Source organism: Neodiprion fabricii, chromosome 2 (assembly GCF_021155785.1).
Source record: "Neodiprion fabricii isolate iyNeoFabr1 chromosome 2, iyNeoFabr1.1, whole genome shotgun sequence".
Classification (NCBI taxonomy): domain Eukaryota; kingdom Metazoa; phylum Arthropoda; class Insecta; order Hymenoptera; family Diprionidae; genus Neodiprion; species Neodiprion fabricii.
This window is the reverse complement of record NC_060240.1, coordinates 5,328,805-5,345,661: the sequence shown is the minus strand read 5'-3', so window position 1 is coordinate 5,345,661 and position 16,857 is coordinate 5,328,805. Positions and strand designations below refer to the sequence as shown.

At 37.7% G+C, this 16,857-nt stretch overlaps 1 protein-coding gene across 7 annotated transcripts in view; it reads left to right on the top strand.

Moving 5' to 3' along the window:
• The window catches only part of LOC124174592 (kalirin), a 45,886-nt gene that overhangs the window by 10,311 nt on the left and 18,718 nt on the right, over window positions 1-16,857 (top strand). For all 7 annotated transcript variants that reach the window (XM_046553809.1, XM_046553810.1, XM_046553814.1 and 4 more), the window contains 5 exons: window positions 101-347; window positions 437-628; window positions 747-1,010; window positions 1,127-1,483; window positions 9,992-10,292. In XM_046553809.1, the coding sequence (XP_046409765.1) occupies window positions 101-347; window positions 437-628; window positions 747-1,010; window positions 1,127-1,483; window positions 9,992-10,292 (1,361 nt within the window). The remainder of the gene's footprint in view (window positions 1-100; window positions 348-436; window positions 629-746; window positions 1,011-1,126; window positions 1,484-9,991; window positions 10,293-16,857) is intronic.

The following is a 16,857-nucleotide window of genomic DNA, read 5'->3' as shown; positions in this document are numbered from 1 at the left end:
AAGATTGCAAAATATTCATGATTTTCGCGCAAGTCTACACTCAGCATAAAATTGTAGGAAAATTAAATTTTGGCAATAACTAGATATATTTCATTTCCAGGTTCATCATGGCCGAACTCTTACAAACCGAGCGAACCTATGTTAAAGATTTGGAAACATGTATTCGATGCTTCTTTGAGGAAACGAGAAGTGGACGAGGCAACGTTCCTGCCGGACTACAGGGAAGAGAATCAATGATATTCAGTAACATGGAAGAGATTTACCAATTCCATAGCGATATATTCTTACGTGAATTGGAAAAATATGAAACTATGCCAGAGGATGTTGGTCACTGTTTTGTTACCTGGGTAAAATTTGTCATGCAATTTTTGTTAATTGTTTGCTCGATGCCCAATTTCACTAACTCGTTATTAATAATCGATGATCCTCTCTCCAGGCTGCAAAATTCGATATGTATGTTACATATTGTAAAAACAAGCCAGAGAGCAATCAACTACTAGTCGCACACGGGGGAACGTGGTTTGAAGATTTACAGCGAAAGCACAGAGTCGAACATCCCATCGCCGCGTATCTGATTAAACCTGTTCAAAGGATCACAAAGTACCAACTACTCTTAAAAGACCTTCAGGTACAGAGCACAATGATGTTTTGTACTTTGCAATTACCAAAAGCGACGATTTCTATTGCTGAAAGAAATCGCGTATGCGTACGAATGGTGCGGTAAATTTTTTTTATTATTTTGACAGGCCTGTTGCCAGGAAGGTCAGGGTGAGATAAAAGATGGTTTAGAAGTAATGCTAAACGTGCCTAAAAAAGCAAACGATGCTTTACATTTGAGTCTTCTGGAGGGCTGCGACGTCAGAATAGATACACTAGGAGACGTAGTGCTTCAGGACTCTTTCACAGTTTGGGACCCTAAACAGCTGATCAGAAAGGGTCGAGATCGGCACATATTCCTTTTTGAATTGTACTTGCTGTTCAGTAAAGAGGTCAAAGATTCAGCTGGAAAGGTTAGTTAACAATCGAAGAAGCTGATGTCAAAAGATTATCCAGTTTACACCGTCAAAACAATTTTTTTCCTCTTTTTTTTATTTTACTATGATAGTGTTTTCCAAATAACCTGCAGGTCAAGTACATCTACAAGAGTCGCCTGATGACTTCCGAGCTGGGAGTAACGGAGCACATCGAGGGTGACGAGTGCAAGTTTGCAGTTTGGACAGGACGGGCGCCGACCAGCGATACTCGGGTTGTTTTGAGGGCCAATTCCTTGGAGGCGAAACAGTTGTGGGTGAAGAGGCTACGCGAGGTCATTCAGGAGACGTATTTCAGTTTGAGCATGCCCAAGAGTCCTGCAAAGAAGAGTTCCAGTCAACGATCCAGCAGAGACCTCGAGGAGTGTGCATCCCTGGACGACAGCGTTGAAAATCTCGATCGAAACTCCCTCGCGTCATTTGGATCCACAAATACGACGGACTCCGACAAGGTAAGAGAATCTACAACGGTTTTCTAAATTTCATTAGATCTGATTCGAGTGGTAAACTAGGAAATGCAAGTCCGCTTAAAAAAAAATATAAACATCGCCGCGGTCGACGTTGTATTATGTGTTAAAAAAATACTCTAAATTGCCCACCTTGGGTTGAGAATGTCGTATAGCATAAGTATATTTTTTTCGCTGGTAGCGATAAATTAACGGTAAAATATAACCGAAGCCCCAATTCTACTGACTGTGGTCTTATTATTCTTAGATACACAAGCCTCGCCAGTCGTGTTTACAATAAACATTTAGCTCGCACTGTCCGTCAGACAAGAGCCTGGAATACTTTGCAATCCACCAGGATCGTAAATTTCAAAGAAAATGTTTTTCGCCAACGGACACCTCCACAATTTTATGTCTGTTGTATTATACGTGTATTTTTTGATCCACGTGAGTCGTGCCAATTTCCACACGTACACTATAATTTATGCGATCAGGTCAGGCGTGATAAGTTTTATACGCTTATAGGCATATACAGACAATACTCACACCTACGAATAAGCATATCCGGTTTCGTTTTCTTATCTCTAGACCCTTCTCGATGGTTTGTGGTTTGGAACATGTAAGAAAAACGAAGGAACTCAAGTTTTTTCCCAACGTTTTCACTTTTCTTTGTTTATTTATTATTCATTATGGTTACTGTAATTCGTGTGAACTTCTTTAAGGGATAAAAATTCTCTATGGTCGTTTCTTTGCGTCCCAATTGTCTTTAAACTAACTGGAAACGTTGAAAGTCTTTCACAGTGAATAAATATCGTCCAGAGATTGAAAATTTTCACATTACTCTTACAATCGTTTGGCAATGCGCAGCTCATTGGGAATTTCGTATTACTTTCGCAATAGAAAAACGGAAAGATCCTTAAAAACAGACTGGGAGAATAAATCTGTTGATCCCAAAAGTAATTCCACCCTGAAGCATACTACTCTATATATTGTCTTCATGAAAATCGTGAATCGTCACAAATTTCTCCGTTAAATCCGATAGGCGAGATCGGTCGACTCACATCTTGGTAAATTTCTCAAGTTTCTTAGTTATACAAAACTGCGCACCAGAATCAATTGAATCGATATCGTATGAAAAATGTATATGCATATCGTATGACGAATCCGATAATTTGCTTGTCATATATCAAACTTAATCTCAGAATTTTAAAACATCCATATCAAATCATGGAAGCTGGATATGGGATGGAGCTTTTCTCGATCCTTAATCTCGTTTTAGTTTCTCAGATTTTTTTCCCCATCACCATCATCGTATCTGTTATGCAATTGTAAAGTACTGAATGATTGACGATGAACCGTCTGATCATCAATACCGAATAATAAGGTATAACTTAGATCCACACGAAACGTGCAGATGAATCCCTCTTCATCTTCATCTTCATCTTCATCTTCGCGTTCTCCGTGTAGATCTATATTTTTTATCGTAATTTTTTTTTTTTTTAATTTCTCTTCATGTTTAATCCTTTTTTATCATCGTCAGTGGAGATATAGCCATAGGGAAAGAGACAGCCGACGAGTGGTAGAAGTAACCACCCCTACCTTCCCCCCTTTCCCCGTTGAAGGAGGCAGCTGCGCGGGGGTTCTTCACCTAACGGATCGATCCTTTCGAAACGCCTCTTTCCCCGTGCTACCTCAACCTGAACCTCCAACCGTTCGTTACACAGGCGACGATAAGGGGGCGGCTGTGTATGTAAAACCGTAAAGCCAAGCGTTCCCCGCAGGACCGACGAAGCCGACGCCGACGCCGACGCCGACGCCGACGGCAGCGTCGTGACCGCGCCATCGACGGCGCTAAGCGTCGTTACTATATATCTAACACTAGGTGATATGCGCGGTGGCTCAGGCTGCGGCGTCAGGCCTCCGCCCGGGCGACGACGCCGGCTCCGGAGAACGTCGAGGAACCTTTCAGGGACCGACCGATCAGTGTCACCGCGACTCTCGGAACCTCCGGAGCGACCGATCCGCTCCCCGTCTTACATATGTGCGCTGGTTTATCTTAACATATGTATACATGTATATACAGATAATAATCAACTCCATTCTCGTACGCACATTGCGGTCCAACGATGCCAATTCAATTACCGTAATTATTAAACGTTTATTTTAACGTAACGTTGAACATTTGTCAGAGATACTTACGGGTACGGTGAGTCGAAGGTACAGAAAAAAAAAACTAGGAAGATCACGGTCAACGAAGGAAAGTCCAAATTGCCCTAGCTCGAATCGCTGACGGCAATCGTAGAGTCGATTTGTCATTTGCATCTTCTTTTTTTTTCCGTCAATCGAGCGAGACGCGGAGACTTTTTCTCAAATCTGAAATGCAGGAGATGATCTCGGTGACGATGATGATAAGGGATTCACCTCCTCGTCGTTGTCCTGACGGGTGCTCGAGGTGCGCCGGCTCGTTCAGGTCGTTTTTTACGCTCACCGGTATAACCGATGAATTTTAAATCAGAGTCGAGTTGACTCGCGATCGGGGATTATTTCGAGTCTGCGAAAACCCGGTGTTTTTGTTTGTTGGTTGAGTGGTAAAAACGGCGGTGGTGATATTAACCTGTCATGTCTTCGTCCTCGACCAGCAAGACTTCTTCCATCGCCCAAAAGGCCAGACGGAAAATATCTCTACCATGGTTTCGTCAGGGTTCCGTTGCTCCGCCGCACCCCGCTCTTGCAAGGCAACACACCATCGATACACCCGGTTCCTTTCAGGCAAGACTTCTTCGACGGCAACCTTCCCTTTCCCAGGTAGAGAGACAGAAGTCCACAAGCACACACACACGCCTTTCTTTTTTCTCTTTGCGCTATTTCGCTATCTAATTTTTTTTGATACCCCAAAAATTCCTACCCAAGTCCTCGAATATTGCGACCATTGTGAAAATGTTATGCGTACCAGGTATCTTTCGTTGGTTTTTCCAAAATTTTTTCCGGAAAGAAAGAAAGAAAGAAAGTTTCGTCTTACTTTCCTTTTTTTTTTGTTTTTTTTTTTCGAATAACTAGAAGGAACGAGTTTGATACAATTGTTTTTACGAATTACATTTTATTATTTGTTTCGCACAAATTCGCACTACGGATGGCTTAACGCGGATGCGTTTGACCTTCGTCGGCGAAGGGTGAACTTGGTAAGGAAAGGGGACACCGGGTCGCAGATGCGGCGGATCATCTCGACCTTGTCGCGCGATACGGGGGGATCTCCTCGATCCAGCTTTGTATATATTTATATGTATATATATATATATACACACACACACATATATATATATCTGAAACAAGACTGATAAAACGTCCGTAAATCCTGTTGCATGTTGCAACGATTAATTGCATACCTAATAATAATTACACTGTCATTTTTCTATCGCATTATCTGAAAAAAAAATTGAAACTTCTCAATTTACCGTATGAAATGAATATTATTATTATTATTTTTTTTTTTTTTTGAAAATTGAATATAAATAAAAAAAATAAAATAAAACAAATCCGTCATCCTACAATTATTTTCACGGATCCAAAGTTCGTTTGTGTTTGAATTTGTGATATCACAGCAATGTTTAAATACGTGATTTATAAGTGTATAATCGTGAGAAATGCACCGACTACTGTCGCCTTTTACGGAAGTATAAATAAACCGCGTTGCACGTATACAAATGTCCATGCAGCTGAGTTTCTTTGGAAATAGATAGTATACGACTCTGAGTTTAGAATGCAATAGTTATAACGATGTGTATGAAATTCTCTGTGTTTGTACAAGTTATGCGCAATTAATTTAAAACCGTATCGCTGTACAGAGAGAGAGAGAGAGAGAGAGAGAGAGAGATGGAACAATATTCAATTTTTAAATTCAAATCATACAAAACGATATTGTAATGTTTTAACTTTTCCATTGCCACACTGAGAGAAATTTTTAGTCCCAGTTACCGCTCAGTCCTTAACTATTTTCATTTTTTATCACAATCGAAAAATATACTTCTAGGTAGAAAATGAAAATTAGTTTTCTAGCTGTTACCGGAAAGTCTAGAATCCGTTACTATTCTTTATCATCACGATCGCTGTTGCTATATTTTCTTGCAACTGTAGCGAAAATTTAACGCTTGTGCACCGATAAATTGACGTTAAAGTCTCGTTTGACTAAAAAATTAGAGTAAACCTCGGAAACTGATTTTCCGTTTCAATAACCAAAAAAGGATCGACGACAGCGCAAACTGGTTGGGCGTACCTCGTTTTTCGCAATTCCAACAATATTGAAACAGTTTTTTCAACGATACCTTTGTTACTCAATTTTTCTAGTTACTGTAACAAATGAAATTTTTCTCACAATCAGTGCATTTGCCACTAATTTTGCCATTGAAAAAATCGTAGTTTCTTGTCTGTTAACTATAATAATATGTCCGTTTACGTATACCCTCGTAATATCGCGTGTATGTGTGCCGTCACTAGTTTGACAGATGACAGATGTCAGACGTCGACGTTCGCCTTATGGCTTGATACATATATACACAGTTTTAACACGCGTATCCATATGCGCTGCGTTTTTATACATACCTGTTACGTTCGAGTCATTAACGCTGCTTACCTGGCAAATATCTATCTGTAAAACGTTGGGTACATACCATCAATCGCAGAGATTAAAAATTTACGCGTGCATGTATACTGTTATATAATACGATGTAACATAACACGTCCGACATAACCGGTGGAGCATACGTTTGAAAGAAAGATAAAAAATGACAAAAAAAGAAAATAATTATAATATTAATAGTAATAATCTGCAAGGGTTGAGAGAATTTTTTTAAACACGTTAAAATATTTATAACGGGGGAGGGGGGGGATTGTTCCTGCAATGTCATTTCGTGCGTACAACATATATATATGTGTGTAAAACAGACGTATGTATGGTATGAGTTTGGAATAATCAAACCGTAAACCGTTGACTATAAATATCTCACGGTTTACTTTAGTTTCAAACTAACGTTTATATACCTATCCTAGGTTTATATGTGTACAGTTTTTGAGCTGCACAGGGACATACATTACAATTTTCACTGTATACAAACTCATCGATGCAGATATTGTTCGCAATTACGCGCGCCATGCGTTGTAATGTTGTAATACGGATGAAGAAAAGTGGGAAAAAAAAAAACAAAACCGAATACAAAATCAGTTTTCAACTGAAATTGAAACACGTATTATTAGGTGTACAGGCTTACATAATTTTCGTATTATTATTAATAACACGTTGGCAAAAAACCTACGTTCTTTACAATGTTCGGGAAGTAAAAGGGAACGGTGATATATTTTTTTAGCGTCTAGGTTATTTTTTCATTCTTTTTCTTCTCTCTCTCTCTCTCTCACTCTCTCTCTCTCTCTCTGTCTCTCTCTACATATCCGTTTTGTACGCGTGGTAGGAATGACGTAACGAAATTGTTACCGAAAATAAAAAAAAACGTCCGATGTTACCACTCGGATCTGTTGCAGGCAGGTCTGCAGTGGACAGCGAGACAGTTATTTTTCGCTAATTTTTCACCTACGGTGCAGCAGCTTGGCTCTCTCACGCACGGCTCTCGGCTGGTATCCGAATTAAACGTAAACGCGCACCTCGGTGTATAAACTTAATCGGAATTTACACGTTTCAACCCCCCCTCCACTGGTCGGAGTTAATGAAATTCCGCTTTCTGCGTCGACTCCCGTCCATCTCTCTCCCCTCCCTCCCTTTTCATTCTCTCATTCTCTCGTTCTCTAATTCTCTAATTCTCTCGCTCTCTTATCACGTTCTCCGCCCTGCCTAGTGCACGAATTTACGAATACGTCATCCCCTTGCGAATATAACTAACGTCGGTGCCTCTCGTACTTTATATCACAATTATCAAAGCGCCGAGGATCTTGCTAATTGTGTTTGAGGGACCGTATAATATATATACATATATATACATACTATATACGATGATTTTCACAATGAAGAAATTAAGACGAAATTATTTTACGAGAATGTACTTAGCCTGACGAATGACGATCGTTATTTAATTATCTTCTTTGTTTTTATCCATTTAAAAGACAAGGTATAAATTTTTAGGACTGTATTAATTGAATCGAATTGTACACTGAGAGAAATTTCAAGTTCCGGTTACCGCTCGGTCCTTAACTATTTTCATTTTTTGCCACAATCGAAAAATATAGTTCTAGGTAGAAAATGAAAATTAGTTTTCTAGCCGTTACCGAAAAGACTGGTATCCGTTACTATTGTTTATCATTACGATCACTGTTGCTGTATTTTCTTGCAACTGTTGCTAAAATTTAACGCTCGTGCAAGAATAAATTGACGTTGAAGCCTTGTTTGACTAAAAAAGTAGAGTAAACTTCAGAAACTGATTTTGCGTTGCAATAACCAAAAAAGTATCGACGATAGCGCAAAATGGTTAAGCGCGCCTCGTTTTTCGTAATTCCAACAATATTCAAACACCTTTTTCAAGGATATCTGTTTTATTGAATTTTTCTAGTTACTGTAAACAAATGAAATTTCTCTCAGTGTATGGTAGATGAACTAAGATTTAGAGGAATTTGCGGGAAAATACGGAAACTAGAAAATTTTTAAAAAAACTGCATTTAATTATATGCATGATTAAATGACAGGTCAATTTATGCAAAAGTTTCGCAAAATTTACGAACGACGCGTTAGAGTCAGTTTTATCTAAGAAAATATTTTTGCAACCAGTAATCTATTCGTTTACGTGTAAAAAATATAAAAATAAGTCGCGTAAGCTGCGGGGTGAAATCCGTGGGACCATGAACACATTGTCGATGGTCGTTCGGGGTCGATAAATTGTCAGGGGAAAAGCTGTCAGAAACTGGTATCAACGGCAGAAGCAGCGACGACACTGGGCGAATGGAGGCGGAAGGTTTCAACCCTTTGAATTCACGGTTCGTCGAGCGACTAACACGTTTTACCGATACCGCCGATGTCGCTCGTATTACGTATAATCGGAGGCCGCTCGCGGTTGTCAAAACCTCAATAAACATTAGGCGGCTTGGATAAGTTGCAAGGAAAAACCGACCTGTCTGCCTCTCGATCAATTTTCATTCCGAACTTGAGACGTCACGAAAGCGCCTAATTCCGAATTGTTTGCTGGCGAAATTTGAAGTAAAGAAATCGAACTGCGATGAAACGATACAGTTTCGAATGGCCGGAAAGTCGACGGCTCAAAGTTACGAAATGCAAGATTTCGAAAATTCAAATTACACTGACACTTCGTTACGGTAACTAGAAAAATTGAGTATTTTATTTTAAGTTTTACCACCCAAAGAAGGAACTTTTCAAATGCGAAATTACCCTCCCCCCCCCCCCTAAATCTGACGTCAATTCATGCTAATTTTTTTTACTCTAATTATATAACTTACTAAACCTCGGACAAGTTCATCTGGATGACTTCAAGCTGGATCTCGATGCATCGGTCTGAATGTAATGATACAGTATTATTTCAGGATACAGAAATTATATATATATATATATGTGTGTGTGTGTATATATATTTATATGTATGCATATATTTATAGATATATTTTTATACTTACGACTATTTCTATTTCTATTTCCGATCCGTGTTTGTATACCGTATTACTTTATTTTTAGATCTTAAGATCGTTTCAATCAAGGAAACACCGCAGATGTACACACACACACACACACACACACACACACACACACACACACACACACACACACACACACACCGAGACACACTTACGCACACATCATTCGTGCCTGCGTGCGTATTTACGTCGGTGTCGTGGGTATAAATTTTCTCGGGATCAAGTCCATTGTCTGATTTTTACGTATCAATCTACGGGTTTCATCGACTATCATAAACGATGCAACGAAGTCTCGATTGTTTCAGAATTTATGCCAGTTTTTTCCGCCTTATCTCCGTGTTCATATCATCGCGTTCCATACATTGGAAAATTGTGGAAAGGAAAAAAAAAAAGAAAAAATAAAAACGAAAAACAAAGTTGAGGTTAATCGCGCTGTCGTTGTGGGAGAAATTTTGAAAGTTTCGCTATTTTCGAACCAACGCTTTTGAGAAACGTCAAAAGTTATGGGAATTAAAATTCGATCTTTGTTTTTTTTTTTTTTTTTTTTTTTTCACCTCGGTTTAACGAAAATGTTTCAAAACCTTTTACATAGTATACCGTGTATGTAAATGAAAATTGGTCAAATCGTCAAGCTTCGACTTATCTCCGTTATTATACGGTTGATTCTTTACTCTGACCGAATTTCTTCCTTTAGAAAAAAAAAAAAAAAAAACCAGCACATAATGCGATCGCATCCCGTAGGCCATTTTTTGCATACCTATAGATTGAACGATAAATTGTTATTTGTTTCCAGTTGTTTTTTTTTTTCTTAATTTCTTTTCAAACCTCCGTAATTCCGTATCCATCTCACGCTATCAATTTTTCTCTTCCTCCCAGACCGGAGTCGCGGAAATGACATGGGTGGTCGCTGATCATTCGGCAGCACCGGGATCGAGGGAATTGACCGTTTCCAAGGGGCAGCAAGTCGAGGTTCTCGAAAACGGTACCGGGGAATGGACTCTTGTTAGACTCTCTGTCGCACCTGGACAATCCGATAATCCTCCTCTCGAGGGTCTCGTTCCAACCGCCGTTCTCAAGCAGCCGCCTACAACAGCCTGCAAAACTTCACCGTCCAGGAAGGCTCCGTCACAATCGACGATACCCGTTGCTCAACAATCCGTCAACGCCGAAGACACCGGTGAGTCAAAAATCGATTATTTTTATCCAAATTCGCGCGAAAGTCGATGTTTTTTTTTTTTTTTTTTTTAACATCGTCAATTTTATTCAGATTTATAGGTTGTCAACGTTTCCCAATCGTTGGATTATTATGTTTTTATTAAGCTGCGAAGGTCTCTTTTAACGATTTATAGAAAACAGTTGGAATCAACTGCTGGAAATTGGAAAAAAAATCGGTTATAGCTACGTAACAAATCGTTGATTGTAATGAAATTGATGAAATTTATCGAGTTTTCGTCAACGAACCTGCGAACTTAATTCGTCAAGAATTTATCATCCCTGGAATATCCTGAGCGATGTGTCTTAAAAAAAAAACAAAATCCAAATCACGTGAAATGTTTTTCATAAACCCTGCGACGTCCAATGTGGAATCTTTAAAAAATCTTTTTAATAATTTTAAACCATTTTAACTACATTAATCTTTGGTGTCATTTTGCCAAGTCTTTAAATTAATATAAAATAAAAATAATAAAAATAAAGGAAAATTAAAAATTTTAGGAAAAACATTCCGCACTCTTTGTAAGAAAACGTATCGAGTTGGATTTTCACTTTGTTATCACTTATGCAACGTGTATTGCCGTTTTCCAAGGAATTTAGATATTGGCGAAAATTTGTCATTCGTTTTACAGTCATTCCGTCCACCAGACTCGACGTTTAAACGTCCTCCTAATTTTGCGCACCGGAAGTTAAGCTTCGCTGTATTTCAGACTTCGCCTTTCGTTCTTTATTTCCATTCAATTTAACTGCTTTGTTTTTATCGTCCGCACGAGCTATCGTCATTTACTGTTTATTTGATTCTTCTTTTAATTTTGCGGTATACTTTGTGTTTCATTGCAGTTTAGCGTCCGAATAGCAACTGCGGATTTTTCGTTTTTCTTTTGACAAACCTTTCAAGTAACGCGGAGAAGATACGAAAAAAAATATATCATGAAGGGGATATTCGTAAGAATTTGATAAAATATTTAAGCTAACTTGTCGATGCATATTTTTTTTATGTACATTAAGGGGGGAAACCGGTTTATGAGGTCGAAATTTTGCTGTTTTTCATGATTTTTTTTAACCAGGAGGGAATAATCACAAATTGTTTGAACTTGGAGGATATTTTATTTATGTTTTCAAGTACACTTTAAAAAATTTTTCAAACGATTTCCGCCGGAAATAGTGGAGTTACCGCGTGCAGTCCATGGTCGATTGCCATCCGAGCATTTGGCTGGCGTACATCCCTGACGTTGCAATTTTTATCTGTAATCATCAGGATTTTTTTTTTTCATTAAAAACATATTTTCTAAGAATATGAACCTAATTATGATCAAACAAATTGAAAATTGCATGTTTTTGAGGTGTTTGAACACAATGTCATGTTTTTATACTATATTTTTTCATCTTTCTTGCATAAAAACATATATTTTTAATAACAACATGATCCCCGAATTTGGTTCATGTCACGTGGAATTGAATAAAGAATATCTACACCAAATTTCAGAACGATTGATCAATAACTTTTTGAGCTAGAATGTACGCAAGTCGAAAAAAAGTCGTTTCGAGACAAACGCGTTTGAAATAAAATGTAGCGAAAACGAGAAATTCAAGGCAGTAATTAATTATAAAAAATGCTCACCGGTTAATCAGCTATTCCAGCACCATATAGCAATCCCTCTTTCTATTATTCAATACCACAGCGGTATTTTGAGGCAGGTAGCTGGAAAAGAAGGGCCTGGGCGACCGCTCCGTTATAATTACCGTGCGCTTCTTCACAGAACCGACCGGCGGTCACTTAAGTGCTCATTGTATTCGAACTAATGGGAATTTTGCTTTGAAATTTTGACCACACATTCTTGAATAGTTGTACTAACGGTTCATGCAATAAAAATAAGACGATTTTTCGATCGGTCTAAACTGGTTTCCCCCCTTAAGCGACGTATGGACTTGGATGATTTCGTTCAATTTTTCATCAGCAAATCTATGTATGTATGTGTATGAAGAGAGAGAGACAGAGAGAGAGAAATAATTGCAGAACTAAATTGTATGAACACTGCTCGGTGAATCCGAACCGCGGTTCAATTAATTTTTAACAAACTTATCGCCGAACTGCAGCAACGAATATATGCCTGATTCTGTAGTTAATGGAATATAGATTTAATTTTCTCGATACCAATTCTATTTTTTATCGGTGCAATATGTTTACGATCTTACATGCGAAAAAAAAATAACCGATACTCATATTTCGATGTTTTTTCTCCTTTTCTTTTCGTAATCCATCACCTCAATTTGTGTTTGAGTTAAGCAATGATCGGGTAAAAGAAATTTAGAGAAAAGAGACTAGAATAAATTTGTCTTGTAATAAATAAATATACTCGCTTATTATACGTACAACGTGCGTAACTACGTATCGATTCGATATCTTGAGTGATTGTATAAATTCATGAATATACCGGTGGTATGAACATCGTTGAGAGAAAAATTAAGAGTCTCGTCGCAGCGTCTGGTTGGCAAATGCGTTTGACACAATGATACGTATTGCAAACAGAAACGAAGACAAGATAGCCTATTTGCGATATCTCTTATTGTAGATACTCGTTACAGAGCATCTCGCAATTAGATATTATTAAACGGTGTTACGGAATTTATATTTTCGATTACAAAAGTGCGGGGGATCGATTAAAACTCGGAACGCTATAAAGTTGTTAATGGATCAAATCGAAAATTGTTGAACTCCGCGACGTGGCGACTCATATATAAAAAAAAAAAAAAAGTTGTCGAATTTCTTGAAAGTCTCTTTTCACTTCTTCGATTGTTCGAATAAATCCGCGTTTTCTATGCAAGCTTGTAAAATCTTTGCGCCGGTGTATTTCCCAAGCTAAACTGAGAACATATTTATTATTATACATCGGATTGGAATTATGGTTACGAAGAGTGATTGTTGACAAAGGATAATATAGTTGGATTTTTAAATACGGAACAATAAAAATAAATTTAAAGCAACGAACGTTTTCAGCTGAATCTTTGTTGAATTTCGGCACGAAGTTGGCGAAAGGAAAAATAGGTCGTAACGAAATTGAAAATCACGCCTCGCGGTACAAGCGACTGTTTTCCTAATAAGTAACTCGTGTCCCTGATTGACGCGGAATGATAAAGAACGGATCGATGATTGATATCGCAGAGCTGCGTGATGGCCGAGGCGATCAGGCGCCCGTCCGCCTTTATCCTCAATTGGGTTTGTTGAAACAGGACATTTCATCCTGTATCAGATAATCCGCGAAATGGATCGTCGCAAAGGACGAAACCGGACTAACGTCGAGGACGTTGATTCGGGGGAAAAAATTTAGGCTTTTCTTTACCGACGTTTATTCATACGATCGGCAAATGGCAATGTGTGAAATTAACTAATGATATGTTGAAGAAACAAATAAATAAATAAATAATGAAAACATGAAATAAATCCGTCTAAAATATAGTATTGCGAATAAAATCGGAACGAATCTAATAGACTTTTAACGACTTGAACTTTGACGTTTGGGTGTCTGAGCTTTGGTTCATAATTTCAGTGTTTTCAGTTTCATTTATTTGCCAAGGATTAACCCTCTGAGTCACACATTGTTGTGCTGAGTCAGGTTTTATTACAAGATAGTGGTTTATGGTCTCTGGGGTGGTTGGTTACGAATCCGAAATCAGCTTTGATCATTCGAGATGGTGGATCCAATATGGTGGACGAAAATTTCAAATTTCATCGAATAAGGTCAAAAAACTCTATGCAGGAGTTTTCGGGATCGCTGATTGGATTCGCCGTAATGAGTTTTCAAAATCTGATTTCAGATTCGTAATCAGTGACCCCAAAAACCTCTGGACAGAGTTTTTTTTTCTCAGGATTCTATCGAATTTTAATTTTTTGTCCGCCATCTTGAATTTATAAAATCCGATTTCAGATTCGCTATCAGCGACCCAAAAAACTTATAATTTATGTAAAACATGTATACGTGTAGAGGAGTAACTTTCTCGGAAATGAATTATGCCTTCAATTCTCACGATTTTTTTCAATTAATTCGCTTCCAATAATAATAATTTACACTATATCGCAATAATTACTCTCGAGTATTGAAAATGTACTAGTATACTATCAGAAATAGCAAAAAACCGCAAAGTAATACGTTGAAAAGTTCTCCAAGTATACAAAAAATGTATATAAAATACATGGTAAGAATGACTCAGAGGGTTAAAGATATAATAATTTGACAAATATTCAATCTTTAACGATTATATCCTCGTAAAATTAATGACAAATATCTCGTTATAGTTTTGGGTATAACCAATTTGCTTGAGAGATGTGAAAATCGTTGAACCGTATAATCGAGAATATCATTTAGGGCTCGTTATCACGCAGGGTAATCCAGGTACCCAATTAGACTGAAACTTTCTTGGCAAATTTCTACGTGCTCTCGACTAACCCTCTGAAACGTCAGAGAGAGCGGTGAAACAACTCCGTGCCTCTTATCCCGACGAGTGTTGCCTACTCGTGACAACGAAGTGTTTCGGGCAAGGGGTGGAAAGGGGGTTGTTTGAGTTTCCGGCGCTCCGTCTTTTCCCGTATTTCCTCCTCCTCGTACACTTTGCGCTCTAGACCGTCTTTATCTGCACCCATCTATCTAACCGCTTTACTTCTACGCTTAACGATATCTTCTCTATACCGATAAGTCACGAATGCTTTTGCCATTTCATGTATTTTATTACACTTCTCTAAGGTTAGAGTAATTATCGTAGTCGAGATAAGCGCGGCGATTTGAGTGGCTGAATTTGTCTCTTTTTTTTCCTTTTTTTTTAATTGTTAGTATAATTATATTGTAACGTTTTATCGAATGTTTAATTAAATTCTTTATCATTGTATTATCGTATGCGGAATTAATTTACTCAATTGTGCAACAGATGCGCGCGTGCAGTTTGTAACTGCATATTTTCATTCGATTAATACGCGTTTAATCTCACTTTATTCTTATATCGTGTTCAGACTTTGCACAGATCATGTAATGAATACACATGAATTGAAAAAACAATAAGTGCAGTTGAGTAGAAGTGTATAATAGGAATATAATGAAGAAATAAAAGTAGAATATCGTCGTGTTTCGATATCGCATTTTACTTATACCGGGACAATCTCTTGAAACTTGGAAATCAACCGCGCATCCGTCGAATAATTCAATCTCATCGGTCTTCCAGTTTTTGACAGAGTTTGACAGATGAAACTCGGGATGGCCAGCCTGCACGAACAGCCGATAAAATTCGCGCATGCACGGTTCGTTTTCAAATTTCAAGAGATTGTCCCGGTATACCTGATCACGTTAGTTACACGACGAATATTGAATAAATATATCGCGTGCCTAAAGGTAAAAGGGCATATCCCTACATGTTAGTAGGGATTTATGCTGAAAGGGCGTACAAAAAAATTTTTTTTTGCCAATCGGTTCAAAATCGTCTGAGACGCAAATATCTGTAAAAAAAATTTTTTTGGCATCCTAATGCTAAAAGGGCGTATCTCAAGACATACGCCCTTTCACCTTTTACAAAAATAATACTTAAAAGTAAAAGGGCGCATAAAGAAAAATTCTCATTTTGATACTAAATGTTGAAAAATAGTTTCACGAAACATGCACTAAAAAAAAATTTTTTTTATACCTAAGAAATTTTTCCTTATGGATAAAAAAATGATAAAAATAATAAAAAAATGATTCTTGGGATTAGAATATGGAAGTTTTTTAACTATAAGAATATAGTTTTCTGACTGTCAACATTATAATTTATATAATAATTTTTCATGTTTTTAAGTTCTACAACTATTTTTGAAATAAAAAACATTAGAACAATCACGCGTACTTTAACGTTTTTTGAATATATTTTCGGTTTTAACTTTGAAAAAGTGTACAGTTAAAGGCGTACGCTCTCACGACCACAGAAAGTTTTGCTTTTTTTTTTTTTTTTTCATATTTTGACTGTCAAAAAAAAAAAAATTATACGCCCTTTTACCTTTAGATTGCCAAAATTTCGAATTCTTAAAGGTGAAAGGGCGTATAATTAAAGACATACGCCCTTTCACCTTTGGAATTTTTTTTTTTGATTTTAAGCTTAGAATATATCAACCACTTGATTGGCAATAAAAAAAAAAATTATACGCCCTTTTACTTTTGCAAAGGTAAAAGGGCACATAGATTGGGATGCGCCCTTTTACCTTTAGTCACGCGATATATCCAAGAAGTAAAAGCCGACAAAGTTGTTTGAAATTGTACATCTGAACCTGCAATTGTACTGCACTGGTGATCGTTAACCTCTAGAGGACCGGAAAACCGATATATCGGCTCACCCTGTGATATGACCGTTGTATTATATAGCTGATACACAATACCGGACCCAATTTTCTTGAAATTAGGGGTCAACCGTTATTGTCACATATACCTGGAGTTTGAAATTGTTTCTCTTCCAGGTAAAGCTTCACTCCATAGAATCCCATGTACGGATTATAGGATCTTTGTGGATTTTTCGAG